Consider the following 16449-nt stretch of genomic DNA (forward strand, 5'->3'; position numbering starts at 1 on the left):
TAGAAACATTTCCTTTTAATACTCTTTGACAGGACTCTGACTTGAAGAAAACAGTGGACGAAAGTGCACGGATTCAAAGAGCATACAACCACTATTTTGATTTGATCATCATAAACGACAATCTAGACAAAGCCTTTGAGAAACTACAAACTGCCATAGAGAAGCTGAGAATGGAGCCACAGTGGGTCCCAATCAGCTGGGTTTACTGATGATTCAATAAGGTTCATAATGGAAATAAAACTTTTTAAAAGTGACTGCAACAAATAAGCCTTCTACTGAGAAAATACATGCACAGATAGAAGATATCTGCCAAGTTCAGGCATTTTTATTGTGTAGATTGAAATACCAGTACACTATTCTGAATTTTTATATAAAATGTGGTTGGGAAGGTGTACTAATATATAATTTATCTTAATTTTTCTAACTTTTTATGGATAATCTTTCTATTCATACCACATAAAGAAATGCGTTGAAGCATTTTGTATATGTTTTGATTTAGTACCCTTGCCTTTTTCATCAAAGGAATTTTCAAATCCTTCATTCTCACATTGGTCTCCCATTTTCACTGTGATAATGAATACTTGAAATAGTTTTGTAAAGCTGTCCTTTAGTTCAGTATTTAACGAGTGAAGGATCAGTTACTCTTTATTAGGAGAAAATAATAAGTTATTGGCCTTCTTTCCTAATATAAGTTCTTATAGAAGCAGAACTGTAATGTCCATACGTTCCAAGTCTGACATCAGAAGTCCGCTCAACACTACATGGTTTCATTATTTCAGAGATAGATGGCTATCCATTATAAATTAAGCAGATACATTGGGGTTTTTTTCCCTTCATTTCCATCTTGAGGGAAAAAGTGAAGAGCAGTACTTTGCACTCTCATTTGTTGACATGACAGGCTGATGCTAAGTGAATGTGTACACAGCAAGCAAGGCCGTGCAGGCTAAGAGGGTGCCTTATCCTGTAACACATAACACAGCAAAATGACACAAAAAGTTGATTTTCACATGTAGAAATTTGACAAAAATGAACCTGCTTTCAACAGTTTTTTATTAGGATATGGTCAGCAAATGTATCATGCCTTTGCAAATTTCTGTGATGCTTTAAAATGCCTCTAAGTTTGCAAGTGGGGGATTTTGTGAACAATCAGCGTGCTTTTTGAAGTGTGATGTAATTGTTAGAATATATGTTAAATCTGTTGTGTTGAGAACCAAGTCCATTGGACAACTTATGAGATTTGGAAATAACTGTCAGCTGTCTTATCTATTATATATAAAATATACATTATATAATATGTACATTGTATGTATTATATAATATATATTAAGGTTTTATATATTTTTTTACATTTCTGTTAGGAAATGCACTTTTTTGTTTAATAAGTAGGAAAACAGCTCTCTTTTAGATGCGTTAACATGTTCAGATTTTTAAAATTCATCTCAGTTAATATCTTCCTTTAGGATTCTTGGATGGTATAAATTCTTCCTCAAACATATTCAGAGATGTAGCTCATCATGAAGCTAAGTCAGCCATGTTTTATATTGCTGCCAGCTTCTCACAGGAACAGTATTCGCACCTGTCGGGTTAGGTGCTTGTGGTCATCTTTGTCCATGGTAGGCATCAGGCACCTGGCTGTTGAACTTGTTTTCTCCTCAGCAAAGCTGTCACATGGAACGCCAGCCAGGAGGGCTTAGAGGGAAGAGAAAATACATGGCAATAAGCAGTTATGCACACATTGCTTTCAATCTTCTTCACAATGAAACAAAACATCCAAGTTGCTGTATTGTTAAGATTGGAAATGTATAGGTATTTTTTTTTATTCTAGAGTTTCATATCCAGAACACAAATTCATGTTCTTTGTCCTAAGATTGGGAATTAGTGGTAAAATGGATCATACCCTTTTAATAACTTTGGTAATTTTTAAACCACAAATATTTACATCAAATTCTCGGCTTCTCAAAGCAACCTGAATCAAAGCACAGTGTTGAGGTAAGGTCTTAAGATTTAGTGTTTCAACACACTTAATTTTAAGAGAAATATCATTTCCACGCTCTCAGGAAATGTGCTGTCTTCTGTGGTGTGCCTTCATGCTGCTGCACGGAGCCTCTTTGAACAGCTTTGGGATCATTGTAGCAGCACGAGAAGTTTATCCACAAAATATTTCAACTGTCTTGACATAATGGAGATGATTTTTACATCACATGTATTTTTAGCCTTATCATATGGTTTAAAATGCATATTATTTAGAAAATAGTCTATACTTAAAGGAATGATTTCTATTATAAATGGTATTCATGACTAACTAGTTAATATACACTAGATCCCCCATAATATAAATGAAATAATGCTGTCTAGTTTATTTCAGTCTAGATGCCAGAGCTGAAGAGAATAAATTCAGAAAATTTCACTGTATCTCAGTAGAGTCATTGAGCTTGAACTGAAGTCCCATCTGAGTCTGCAGGACCCGGTAGAGCTCTACTGGAGCAAAGAGTCCCGGAGGCCTCAGGATTCGCCCAAGGTAGTGAGAGTATAGTTGTAATCAATGACTTATGAACTTCTTTTGTGGGAAATATCTAAAATAATTAGCTTTACTGAAGAGAAAATGGTTTAAAGTGATGCTAAACAATTGGTAATAGTTAAAATACACATGCACGTGCAAACGTCTTTGGGAAACATGTGCCAATACATTAATGCACCTGAGGATTCTTTGTGGACAGAAAAGTGTCCACATTCAGCGTTCAGGGCATGACTGTTTATACAACTAAATATTATATTTATATACGTATTATTTTCAAATGTACAAACACCCGTAGAGGTGATGTTCCTGGATAAGTCATGTAACACTATAACTAGAGGAATATATGTGATGCACTACAAATAGAGTTTCACTTTTATTCCAGCCACAGCTTGATTATGCAGTCTTAATTTGTTTGATATTGGATATTATCAAATATCCAATACATCAGGACTTTTACTTTTGCCAATTCTTAACTATACAATTGCTGAACATAGCTTTGTAAAATAGAAATCCTATCATAAACCCAGTAGCCTGAACCCTAGAGTCTAGACTATAGTAAATTTACTTATAATAGCTTATCAGGACAAGTTTTCTTTAAAAGAGCAAATTGGTTATTAACACAAATTTAGAAAATAATGCAAATTAGCAATAAAATACAATAGTGTAGCATTATAGATTATGGCCAGATACTGCTTTGACCATACTATCCCAATGACAATAAAAGATGATCTTTGCTTTAAAAATTCATTAAATTGGTACTTATTGCTAGGCAAAACAGTAAGTGTCATAATCTGGTGATTGGAGTTGATTGTCAAGATGGATAGCCGTGGAGTTAGGTACAATTATTTTGAACTGATAAATATTGAACATTAAAGCTTTGAAAATTGGTCAAAATAGTGGTCTACTTAACATTGTACTTTTATGACTTCTGAAACAACACTCCATTCTCCAGAAATCACAGGCTAGGGAGCCAGTAATTTTGTAGTAATGAATCTTTATAATACGGAAAAAGAAATCCTGAACTTTTATGTACATATATAGGTCATTTTTTTAATGTCTGAGTCACCATATATATATATGTACAGCCATATGTATAATATGTAAAATTCTCCCAAAATACATGAATAATAAAACTAAATGTGTTCACCCATGTAACTATAGTGTTCTTAAATGTTTACTCCCAAATTCTTAGACATTCTGAAACTTTTTACACATTGTTTTATAAGGCTTGTAGTTTTACTAATCTCCTTTCCGAAAAATACGAAATTAAGCTCAGGAAATTATTATAATTTAATTTCCTTAAGCAAAAAGGACAGAGTTCTAGATGGCAGCCTCTTGGGAAATACTTATTTAAACTTTCAAATGAATTTGTGATATGGTTCAGGCTTAGAGATTATGGTAACTGCCCTCCTCTTGTTCCAATGAATTTGCTGTGAGAATTCATGTAATAGCATCTGTAATGTATTTTAAATTCTTGAGCAAAATTCAGCATTTTAAATAATGGGATTGTATATAGTACAAGTGAATATTCACAACCTTTTAAGAATACAGTCAACGAATAATTCAGCATCATCATTGTTTGAGTATACACTGTATATCTGAAGAAGATAATAATTCTGTAATTCCTTAAGGTAAGATTATTTTTAAATTACATTTTTGTTAGCTTCAAGTTTTATTCATTATTCTTTTTTTAATATGTTCCATAATTCATTATGTTACTTTTTGTGTTCCTGGAATGATTTAGTGCACAGAATCAAAAATGAGTCTTTAATACACTAAAAAGTGAAGGAATGATATCTCATTTCTAAGGTAAGAATTTTAAAGCATGGTTTGTACCACTTCTGCAGTACATTGCACTACTTTCTTTGAAATAATCTCTTTTTTTAAAAACAGAGATGGTGTACTTCTAGCTGAGATCCTAATTCTGATTCTGACCATGCAACCTTTGATAAAATTTATATTTCCCTTTGCTTTTAATAAAGTTAAATAAGGCTAGCTTAATATTTGTCATGACCTTAAATTACAAGAAGTAATTTGTAACTCTGATGTGATAAATGCTAGACTGGAAAAGCCTTCTTATTAGGCTACTTTATCTATTATATGTATTCACTTACATTAAGGTTGTTTTTCTTTTAGTTCTTTAAAGATGTATCTTTCAGAGGTAGCATAATGAATGGTACACACCATTCAAGAATCCTACCTTCAGTTTTAAAACAGCTCTGAGGAGGGTCTGTTCTGCTCTCTTGTAGCCTTAGTCAGGAGGTCCATTTTAGTTTAGAATCCCACTTTCAGTCCAAACCTTTAACCAATTCTTGTTGTTACTCACAGCAAATCAGATAAAATTTAAGCAATCCAGTACTCTGACATCCAAGACATTCTGATCTTTGGCCCTTAAAGCTACCCTACCTTAGTTCTCATGCCTGAAATTTATCACTGCAGGCCTATTGTTTAACCCTTAGTATCAAGTTTAAAAGGCATCTGGTTCTTTATAGGGAGAACTGTTGTTAGGTGCAATTAGTGGACCTTGAATCCAACATGAAGACATCTTAGTTGCGTTCTCTTTCTAATTGCTTCACAGCCATTGGCTAATAAGGCAGTGCAGTGGTAAATCTGACTTGCCTCCTCCACACACCAAAGTCAGCCAGAAGTGACAGTTCCTTCCCCCTTTTTTTTCCCTACCAATTTTTACTGTGTTCTAATTCCCAGCACAAACTGGATGAACACATCTACAAAGAACATAAATGCTGCTTCGTACTTAGGAGAGTAAATGACTCAGTGCTTGTAAACCTGTCTTGAGTCCCACTGAATAGGTACTGTTGCTTCCACAGAGCAGAAGCCAGAAGGTCTTATTTTAAAAGTTGGAACTAGAAGTCTTTGTTGCATGTCTGCAACAGCAGGCTGAGGGTAGAAACATACAAATATGATGGGCCATAGCTGAAGTTAGTCTTTCCTCATATCAGTCATGGTGGCCAGGGAGCTTAGAGGAAGTGGAAAAAAGCAGAGCATTCAAAACTCCTCAGCTGTAAATTACCACTGTTAAAGCAGAAGTCATCAGCAGTTAAAATACGTGGTCTTCCTCTTCCTCTGAAATAGGAGAGGCAAGCGGTAGTACAGCAACATTGCTTTGAAGACATAAAGCTTGTTCTGATAAACATGGTCCAAACGAGGAATGCCTTCACCTTTTCAGGTAGAACCAGATTTGAGGAATAGCTCATCTCCAACTGTAATTTAAGATAAATATTCCTTTTGGCCATGTGTCCTCTTTTAAAAACTGCGACTCCTGTTTCTCTGGTAACATTGATTTTTAAGGCAGTGGGATCTAGGGTTTTGGTGAAGAATGAGCACTAGGGTTCGGCAACAAGTGTAGTTGTCTGCATGTGGAGTTATTTTAGAGCCCATGGTGAGTATTTGATGTGAAAACCTTGCTTTGGGTTTTTTTTTCCACTTCAGTTTGGTATATCTTCATTAAATGCATGCTCTTTTTAACCTCTAGTCTTTGAAATAGTTGTAAAATTTTTTTTTTTTTAATGGAGGGCAAATGCTTGTTAGCAATCTAAAAATAAAAGCTGAACAAGCTGCTAAAGTTTCTGATGAAAAAGTTTAAAAAATAAAATTTGCTATTGCTTTCCAAGTAATTGTATTACTAGTTCCTGTATTAAAGAAACATTACTGCTTTCCTTGTATAAATAAAATTTTCCTGCAGTACAAATAAGTATTGATTTTTCAGAAACTGTCCCTATAAATTTTTCTTTTCACATATTTCCATATGCTGTCCAAAACAAAAATTATTGAAATGTTCAACATGTGAGATTGTATATTCCAAGTAAAATATTTTTGTATATATAAAAATAAATATTTAATATTGCAAAAATGTAGTGTTTCGTTTATAGGTAGAACTAAGGTTTAGAGATGATAAAATACAGAGGATATCAGATTAGCTTTGGTAATTTCTTTTAAATGCTAATGTTTGCAAAAAGCCTGTAATAATATTTAGTTTTTCCCACCAAAATAAATATATAAATTTTTCATCTGCTTCCGTTCTTTAACAAGGAAACCCTAACTATTGTTTCCTCTATCCCAGCCCAAGCCATTTGGTGGTTTTCAAAGGTGACGTACTCAAGGAAAAAATGGCAGAGACAGGGAAGATTAAAATATAGCATCAAGAAAAGGCCTCTCTATGCTTAGATGACATGAGATGCTAGGACGAGCTAGCCAAGTAGGAAAAGCCCTGGTGGGAAAGATGACACCTGCTGTGGCACAGCTCAGCCCTGAGGCCTGCAGTGGAAAAGGGAAGGTGGACCCACCAGACTGGCCAAGAAGTGGAGGCATGACTGTGGGTGAGTGTGGGAAGCCGGTGTCCAGAAAAGGTATTTTGCAACTCAAGCTAAGTTTCTGGGATTCCATGCTCTGTACTTCAGAAATTGCTAGTCTAGTATACTTTTCAAAGAATTTGGTTTTAGATTGCTCATTCTTGCATCTTAATACTGTCCATTTTCTCTCACTGCAGTAAAAAATTACCACAAACTTTGCTGCTTTAAACACAAACTCAGTTCTGTGGGTTGGAAAGCCAACACAGGTCTCACCTAACTGAAATTGAGACCCTGGCTCTCACCGCTGGAGAGAGAATCTGCTTCCAGGCTCCTGCAGGTTGTTGGCAGATTGCAGTTCCATGCTGTTGTAGAACTGAGGTCCCCGCTTCCTTCCTGGCTGTCACATGGACTGCACTCCTGTTCTTGAACTGACCTCCCTCTGTCTCAGAGCCAGCAACAGCAGTGAATCCTTCTTATGCCTCATCTTTCCTGCATTTTCTTTGGCCAAGTCTCTCACTGACCCTCTGCCTTCTAAGGGCCCTCCCAGATAATCCAGGATAATCTCTCTCTCAAAGTCTATCACCTGAAAAATACCTGTCAAGTCCCTTCTTGGCACATAAGGTAACATTATTAAATCATGGACACCTGAGGGACCCTGATAGGGCCACAGCACACTAGCTAATAGAAATGTTTCTTCCTGTATCCACTTGTGAAAGACAGTTGGTCATGGGAACATCTGAGTGAAGGTGGCTTTCCACTTCTGTTGTTCTGGGAAATTTTCTGTTTTCTAGGTGTCTGGTCTGCCAGAACTTGTTTACAAATGTCAATGTACATTTACAGTTAATAATCGTGTGTGGTGATGAGGATACCAGTTACTTAGAAGAGCCTTTTGGAGGCCCACTCAAGCATGCCCAGCCCTACGTTGCCCAGCACATCACAGTGGGGTGGGCTAAGGAGTGGCATTAACTGGAGCCCTGGGCAGCCTATGCTGTAGCAGCATAAGGCTACATCCTTTTCAATTGCAGATTTTTTTTTATAATTTTTTATTATGTTAGTCACCATACAGTACATCTCTGGTTTTTGATGTAAAGTTTGATGATTCATTAGTTGCGTATAACACCCAGTGCACCATGCAATACGTGCCCTCCTTAATACCCAGCACCAATCCCATTCCCCCATCCCCCTCCCCTCTGAAGCCCTCAGTGTTTCTCAGAGTCCATAGTCTCTCATGCTTCATTCCCCCTTCTGATTACCCCCCTTCCTTTCCCTACCGATCTTCCTAGTTCTTATATTCCATAGATGAGAGAAATCATATGATAATTGTCTTTCTCTGACTTATTTCACTTAGCATTATCTCCTCCAGTCCCATCCATGTTGCAGCAAATGTTGAGAAATCGTTCTTTCTGATAGCTGAGTAATATTCCATTGTATATATGGACCACATCTTCTTAATCCAGTCATCTGTTGAGGGCATCTCGGCTCCTTCCACGATTTAACTATTGTGGACAATGCTGCTGTGAACATTGGGGTGCATATGGCCCTTCTCTTCACTACGTCTGTATCTTTGGGGTAAATACCCAGTAGTCCATTGCAAATTTTTAAAACACAATCCAACAGGTTAACTGGCTGGTAATTGTGGAAACGACCAAATGCCTTAGTTGCCTGTTTGATGTAACCCAAACTTTCGGCATGTGCTGGGATGGCCTCTTTCTGCCTGAAGCTGATCTTTAGTTTTTGTTGCTTTGGCGGTTTTTAATTTAGAGGTTAAGATGTACAAAATTATAACAAGAATAGAAGGGTACCCCCCCCCAATCTTCTCCCCAAAGGAACCACTCTCCAGTTTTTTGTGGGCTTTTAAAGGAGCTTTCCACTGCATTGTGATACACGTGTAACTCTGTGTTTAAGTAGATTCTTCTTACAAAATCTGTTATCATCAATTTGTTGTTTATAAAACTTAGGCATGTATAGTGCCCCTGTTGTAGCACAACTATTTTCACTTTGGCAGATTCCTTTCCCGTTTGTTTTAAGGTGCTTTTTAGGTTGTTGCCACACAGCATGCTCTTTTTGTGTATCAGAAGTATTTGCATAAGATTTAGTCTCCTTTTAATTGAGGTGATGAAAGCATTAGTTTATTCCAAGAAATGAAGCAAATAGATGAGGTAAAAAAATGTAACACGTTTCAATAACTACTACTTCTATCCTCCCTGCTCCTAGAGTAAGACAAATTCTTAGCTACTTTTTGCTAAGGAAAAGTGGTTTCAGGCAATGGAATCAGAGGCACTAGAGAGACAGTCCAAGTTATTTATAGAAGAATTTAAATACAAAATATACACAGTTCAGTTTTCCTTTGTTACAGTATGTATTAAGAATGCAAGGGAAATAGCATTGTTATAGACTTAGAATTGGTATGTTCATCAAAGCATGTCTATAGCTAGACCCCTAAGGAAGGGTGTCCTGCTACTAATTTTGTATAGCAGAACATATGTACTGTAATGGCATTTACAGTTCATTTGTCAGCACACCTAAAACAGAGTTCTATAAATTGTCTTCCTATAGCATTCACAATTTAAAGTGAATTTTTGGGTCCGTCAGACTCCTCTGTTTTTGTATAGCAGAAAGATAGATGGACCCATTTTTTTTCTGCAGAAAAAAGTCTGTACACTACCTGAGAATTCTCAACCCTCTTCTAGCTCTTCAGATGCTAGAATCTAACTTAGACACTGGGTCATTAGCACAGGCCTTTTATGAAAAACGGTAGCTACATTCAGTAGGATCTTAATGCTGAAAGATACCCAGCCTCAGCTGATGACATGTACCTGTAATTCACATATGATGTTATTGTGCTCTGCCTAAAGCACAGAGTCCATTCAGGCTTATGTAAAGAATGAGTGGGAAAATGTTAGGGTCCTTCTGGGTGACAACTTTCACGGATGACTGCAGTCTCTCCAGGTTCATGTTGACTGAGGCAAACAAATGCTGCACGATCATAAACCTTTCCATATCTTTCAGAGGAGCCAAGTTTGGGTTTTCAAGATCAGATACTCCATCATCAGAGAGAGCACAGAGCTGAAATGACACATTTAAGCAAATTCACTTAAAAATGTTACAGAAAATCAAATTATTGTTTTTTAAATACCCCAAATGGTGCAGAAAAACCCTTAAGATGTAACAAGGTCTGTTTCTCCCAAGCCAGGACCTTACACCTGATCTTTCCAATCTGCCTGGAGTTCTGAATGACTCTCCACTCTGAATTCTAACTTAACTTCAGGAGTTGAGAAAGTCTCATACACACAGTATGTATGGTTTGAATTTTCTTTTAATGATATTAGAATTTCTTAAATAGGTACCACAGTTTAGTTATGCTTTCTGCTTCAAGAACCTTTGCCCTTGCTATTCCTACCTGCAACCCTCTTCCTCCAGAGCCCCATGTAAACCTTTTCTTCTCATCTTTCATTGTCCGCCGCAATACCTCATTAGAAAGGCCTTTCCTACTCTTCCTTCTACCCCCATATCCCAGCCACTCTTAGTCTGTTTTCTAAAACCTAAGCTTTTTAGGAGACCAGGGCCCCGGTCTGTCATAGAACATAGACCCTCGATGTCTTGAATGAACGCTAGCTCTTCACAGAGGTCATTTCAGCTGCTGCTCTAGTTGCAAGTTGTCAGAACATTTGTGACACTTTTTTTTAATCTTTAGTTGACTGGATTTTTACCAGGCATTCAAAACCAGATGAGATTAATGAAGTAAACCTATAAAGTATGCATGAATTTTAACTGAATTGGAAGGGAATCCTAAAGATTTCCAGAAATGTCATGAGCAATGATAACCTTACTAAAAGCTTGCCCCAGTGTCCGAAGGGCAGCACTCATTTGACTGTAAAATAACTTGTGTGTCTATTATCAAAATAAAGCCTTACAAATCTACAGCATGTAGATTCAACAACTACCACTCACACAGTCTTACCACAGGCTTAACATCAGCCTTTGGCCAAGACCATAAACTATCAATTTTGCTTTACAAAGTGGTTCAGGCCTGCTCTTTGCAGAGGCACCACATCCCAGTAATTTAAGAATGAGCTCCACTGACGCAGGCTGCCCACAGCGGGCTCTGCTGGACAAGTGCTGAGCAGCACCCAGTTTCCGCCTCTGAACAGCTGCCAGCCCCACGTGCCCAGAGGCACTTCTAGGTATAAAAGATTACAGTCACCCAAAGGGTGGTGGGGCAAAATTAACAGTCTCTACTGACGATCCTATCTGATGCTATTCTTCTAAAAGGCTCTCAGAGTTACTCTGGCCACCAGAGGAGAGAAGACAGGAATGCAGGTAACATTTCTGTACACTGTTCTAAGTAAATCTCTGTAAGAAACTCGACACCCAAGTTCCTTCAGGAGGCAGGAGCCTCACTGTTAAGAGTTGTTGCAATATCTAGGGCAAATTATGTGAAGCTATCCAGGGAATTGATTAAAGAATCATCTTTTCTTTGTCTATGTTAAGCAGCGCCCAAAAAGCAGACCGGTGACTCTCGGGGTGGGTGGTTTTGTGCCAGTGTAGAATACCAGCCATCCTGGAACTCCAAATGTGTCCTCCTGGCTACTCTCAGACCAACAAAGCAGAACTTGGAAGCAGCACAAAGATCAAATCTAATACTGACGACAAGTGTGAGTTTGTTGGAGAGGGAATTAGGTAATGTGGTCTGGCGATATTTTGAGGATTTTGTAAATCTTACTAAGGGTAGCCTGGGAAGTGCCAAGCATTCAGTTACTTCAGCAGGGAGCTAGGGTATGAAAACAGAGCTACCGCCATGCTCATCGCTGCACACAATTAGGTAATGGGACTTACATCTCCATAACCCAACTACACCACCAGACTTTACCCTCAGCTGGCCCCAGAACATACATGCTGGCATGTTTTCAGTTTCAGTGGTCAAAGTGTAAGAACCCAGCATTCCTCTGGGTGGGTTCTAAACTGCTCCTTAGAATGATGCCTTGTTCAGATGTCTTGGCCATGCACACAAGTACCTAAGGCACTAAGCATGGTGTTCCAAGTTCCCACAGTAGATGGGTAACAAATTTCAGGATCTTGGTCAGGCACTTAATCTCAATACCTGCTTCCTAGAGCAGAGGTCTGAGCTTTGGTTTTTTGAGCCTACATAGCATATTGGTCTGGGCTCTTAGTAACTATCCAGACCTTAAAATAATCCAGCCAGGTATGCTCAGCTACCCTGCGCCATTTGAGTGGCTTCTGGACAGCCTCTCTATGGCTCCTATTAATGACCCAGTTTGTAATTTAAAAAGGAAAAGCTTAATCTTGACTCTCTAGGGCTAAGCTCGTCATTACCAAACTCTTGCTCTTGCCATGAAATTTCCTTAGGGCACAAAGCTAATGATCTGAGACAAAGCAGTCGTCTTGAACACCTCCTTGGTGAATTAGATGCAGAGCTGAATCAAACTGGTCTAGCCCTAGCACTGCCACTGCAAGTAACAGGATGTCGGGCTCCTTCCCTGCAATATCACAACTAAACCTTGGCCAAAATTCTCTCCAACCAACCAATGGGAAAAGCTTGAGATTTGGAATCTAATGACAAGGTTGGGTCCTCGTCCTGCAAACAAATTCTTTGTACAAATGCTTTTCCTACCTGTAGGGTAGGATGTGTGGTGTGATGTGGATGGTGTATAAAAAGTGGGGTTAATACTCCCCCAAACAGGTTAAACCTGTTTAACCTATATCAGAGGGCTGTTATAGATGAAAAACTCTAAAGGTGTTTTATGAGTTGTTAGGTACCCAACCCCCTTACCAAGTGACGAAGCATAGGGATAATCTGGAGTTTACAGCAAGCACCCAGCAGAGCCGCTGTATTATCTGGCATTTCTGCAAGAGACAAAAACCAGTCAATGTCCAAAAAACACAAACAAAAAAAATCCATGGGAACAGGCCAGCCCCTGAATTGTATCTAATTTATACTTTAGTGCTCTCTCAGCAGCTGGGCAGAGGACATGCTCAGTAATTACTGAATAAATGAGTGAATGGTGCTAAACAGGCAGCAAAGGCCTTTTAGAAAATAGATGTTGGAATAAGCTAACCAGCTCTGTGTTCACTAGAGGATAGTCCTTGACATTCAATTTGCCAATCAAGAACTGTACAGACTCAAGGAAAAGCAAATCATATTGAAAAGTAGAACCTACCTTTTCTCAGAGATGGCAATGAACACAAAGAAGAAAGCCCCTGCCCCTCCCAAAATTAGAGCAAAGTCTGAAGGCCAAGAAAGCAGTGCTGAAACGCATCCACAGTCATCAAGAAAAAGAAAATCCACATGTCACCTACGGGTTGGTTTGTTTAAGATTTTATTCATTTGAGAGAGGAAGCACAAGCAGGAGGAGAGGAAAGGGAGCAGACTCCCCATCAAGCAGGGAGCCTGATGCAGGGTTCAATGCCAGGATCATGACCCAAGGTGAAGGCAGACACCCAACAGACTGAGTCACCCAGGCACCCCCACATGTCATCTACTTTTTGACAGCCCGAGACACTGTGTGTCTGAGAAAGCCCAAATATCCTCCAAGGAGTGCACCCCAGGAGAAACAAGCTTGACCACTCAGCCATCATCAAGTTCCCCAAGTCAGCCATGAAGAAAACAGAAGACAACACACTTGTGTTCACTGTGGATGTCAAGGCCAACAAGCACCAGAACAGACTGTGAAGAAGCTCTAGGACACTGACATGGCCAAGATCAACACCCTGATCACGCCCAATAGAAAGAAGGTGGCATATGTTCAGCTGGCTCCTGACTATGATACTTTGGATGTCGCCAACAAAACTGGGATCATCTAAGCTGAATCTAGCTGGCTAAATTTTTTCAGGAAAGAAAAAAAAAAGTAGAACGTAGAATTTGGTGACAAGGCTGCGTTTGAACTCTGCTATGTATTTGAGATGTATACCTCTGTGAGTGTGTTTCTTCATTTGGCCAACCATCATTTTGTTTTTGCAGATGTCAGAGAACAGGGTAAACTATGAAGGGTTCCACTTAGGCCATTAGTCATTTTGGGGAGCAAAATGCAATGTGGCCAGACAAAGGGGTGGCACTGCAGAGCCCCCCAGCCCACCACACCAGCTCAACACACGGGGCACCAGTGACAGAAGAAGTTGGTGGAGGGCTGCATCAGAAGATTCCTGCCAAGTCCCAGGGAAAGGAAATCCAAGTCAATGTTATTCAAAGTGGATTTTAAATACCAACCAGGATAAAATAGATGCAGTTTCTAAAAGAACCCAATCCCTCAGGATATAACCTTTGAACTGAAGAGGCAAAAGAGAGAAGAGAGTCACCTGCTGCATCATCTGGCCCAGGAGCCACTTAAGAACTCCCTCCACCTCCTGTATTATTTATAAACAGCACATCACTGAGGCTGATCCAGCAGAGTACAATGAAACACAGCTTATTCCCAAGAGAGGAAGGCTGCTAGGAGGATGGGACAGGCCCAGGGAATGATCCTGCTTGAGACCCCCCCCCTCCCAAAATTGCATTTAAATATTGGGTGTGCATTTGCCCACAGAGAAGGTCCACAGTCAACAAATTATCAAGGAGGCCCTTCTGCCAAATCAGGAAGATGAAGCTGGTAAGTACAGGCCCCCTCGTGGAAGGATCACAGGACCTGGAAGGGCAATGACAAAGTCACCTAGGACATAAAGTCCTAGCTGAACCACTGTCGCACATCATCTCCCCTGTCCATGCTTCCATTCCCTCACTTTTCAGGTGGCTTGAGTCCCATGTAATCATCATCCACCCCCACCACCCTTATTCTTCGAAATACTTTAGTTCCATGTTATGCAGATGGTCATTTGCTGTTTTGAGTATGGTGCTAGGGACACAAGGATGAAATAACAGCATCTGCTTTACAGAGCTTACCAACTAATTTTACTACTTTAATTTCCTGTGGATGCAGATGATTATTTTCTCCTAACTCAACACCTAGCAGTGCCTAAAACATAGAAACAGCTTCTGTGTTTTATTTATTGATGATTTGACTATTCTTCCATATTCTGACTCTGTTTTACAAATGACACCAGGGGAGTTCATGCTTAAGGTCACTGAGTGGTTGAGGCAGTGTTCAAGAGATAGGTGACATGCTTGGATTGAAGTGTTCTAAACAAGTTAAGCATGAAGAGGCTGGTTCAAAGTGGCAATGTAGGAAGATCCTGAACTCACCTCCAGCTACGTGTAGAACAATTTCCTCAGGAGAAAAAACTCACAACTACCAGAGCACCTCCTCCTATACATCCAGCAAACAAAAAACTGACATCTAAGCAAGTAGGAAAGGCTGAGACACATTCTCACCATAAACCCCACCCTTGGCACAGCGATCCACAGTTGGAAGGGAGCTCAAAAACTTCTCTCCGAGGAATAAAGACTTTGAACCCCACAGTTTTAAGACATGCACTGGAGGGACCAACTCCCCAGATATCTAGCTTTGAAAGCCAATGGGGCTCACGCTCATGAGACCCACAAGGCTATAGCAAACTGAGAAATGGTTCTTAAAGGCCTCACACATAGACTTACCTGCACAAAGCCCTTTGAAAGGCATCCAGACTTGTGAAAGAGGCTTGTTATCTTAAAGCAGCAATCTGAAGGGCAGACCTCTCAAAAGAACAAGGGGCCTGCTGGACTACACTATAAGGATGGTGGCCAATGCTTACCATCTTTGCATCCTTCCTCTGCCACCCTCCAAGGCACCAGTTTCTCCTGGAGGGGAGCTATTACACAAGTGTGATGCTCTAGTTTTTATGGCTGCCAAACAGAGAATACCTCTTAACCACCTGGCTCTCGTGGCTAGCAGGCTTGAGACCCCATGGGTCTGTAACAAATGGACAGTCCTTGGCTGACTACTACCCCCAGTTTTTCTGTGATAGAAGCCTACTTGTAGGGGCGCCTGGGTGGCACAGCGGTTAAGTGTCTGCCTTCGGCTCAGGGCGTGATCCCAGCGTTATGGGATCGAGCCCCACATCAGGCTTCTCCGCTAGGAGCCTGCTTCTTCCTCTCCCACTCCCCCTGCTTGTGTTCCCTCTCTAGCTCTGTCAAATAAATAAAATCTTAAAAAAAAAAAAAAAAAAAAAAAGCCTACTTGTAGAAGGAGGGGAAGATGGCAGCCAAATAGGAAGACCCTAGGTCTGCCTCATTCCACAAATAAAACTAGATCACTATTATATCATCCTAAATACTCCAGAAATCTCTCTGAAGACTGGCAGAACAAATTCTACAAGTAAAGGTAGAGAAAAGGCCACAGCAATCAAGGCAGGAAGGACAGAGAAATGGCTTGGGAGAGAAATGGACTGTGGCAACAGCAGTGAGGAGGGAGCTGTGGTCACAGAGAAGGGCAAAAGATAGACTAGCATGCAGGGGAGCACACAGGGAAAACAAATCCCCATAGCAACTGGCTTGGAAAGCAGCTGGGCTCATATTTTGTGACTTCTGCAACCAGTGGCGCTTAAAGCCTGGAGTTTTAAAGGTCACCACACTTGGCTCTGAGAGAGCGAGGAGGACACTGCCTGCCTTCTCTCCAAAAGCAGCCACAAACAGCCTGCGAACATACAGTGTGGAAACAGGAATGTAAAGAGCACCTAGGGCACATAGTGGGG

General features: G+C 39.8%; 2 protein-coding genes across 9 annotated transcripts in view; one reads left to right on the plus strand and one right to left on the minus strand.

The window, feature by feature from the left end:
• Window positions 1-6227, plus strand: part of PALS2 (protein associated with LIN7 2, MAGUK p55 family member) — a 113996-nt gene extending 107769 nt beyond the window's left edge. For all 6 annotated transcript variants that reach the window (XM_026507788.4, XM_026507795.4, XM_044387183.3 and 3 more), the window contains one exon: window positions 33-6227. In XM_026507788.4, the coding sequence (XP_026363573.1) occupies window positions 33-209 (177 nt within the window). In that variant the 3' untranslated portion in view covers window positions 210-6227. The remainder of the gene's footprint in view (window positions 1-32) is intronic.
• Window positions 1034-16449, minus strand: part of GSDME (gasdermin E) — a 77345-nt gene continuing 61929 nt past the window's right edge. For 2 of the 3 annotated variants that reach the window (XM_044387187.3, XM_026507827.4), the window contains exons 9-11: window positions 12620-12693; window positions 9645-9894; window positions 1034-1689 (exon numbers count right to left, since the gene is read on the minus strand). In XM_044387187.3, coding sequence (XP_044243122.2) covers window positions 9664-9894; window positions 12620-12693 — 305 coding nt within the window. In that variant the 3' untranslated portion in view covers window positions 1034-1689; window positions 9645-9663. Of the gene's footprint in view, window positions 1690-8935; window positions 9895-12619; window positions 12694-16449 lie in introns of those variants that run through there. The other variant, XM_048212877.2, reaches the window with a different exon arrangement.

Source organism: Ursus arctos, unplaced genomic scaffold, assembly GCF_023065955.2.
Source record: "Ursus arctos isolate Adak ecotype North America unplaced genomic scaffold, UrsArc2.0 scaffold_3, whole genome shotgun sequence".
Classification (NCBI taxonomy): Eukaryota; Metazoa; Chordata; class Mammalia; order Carnivora; family Ursidae; genus Ursus; species Ursus arctos.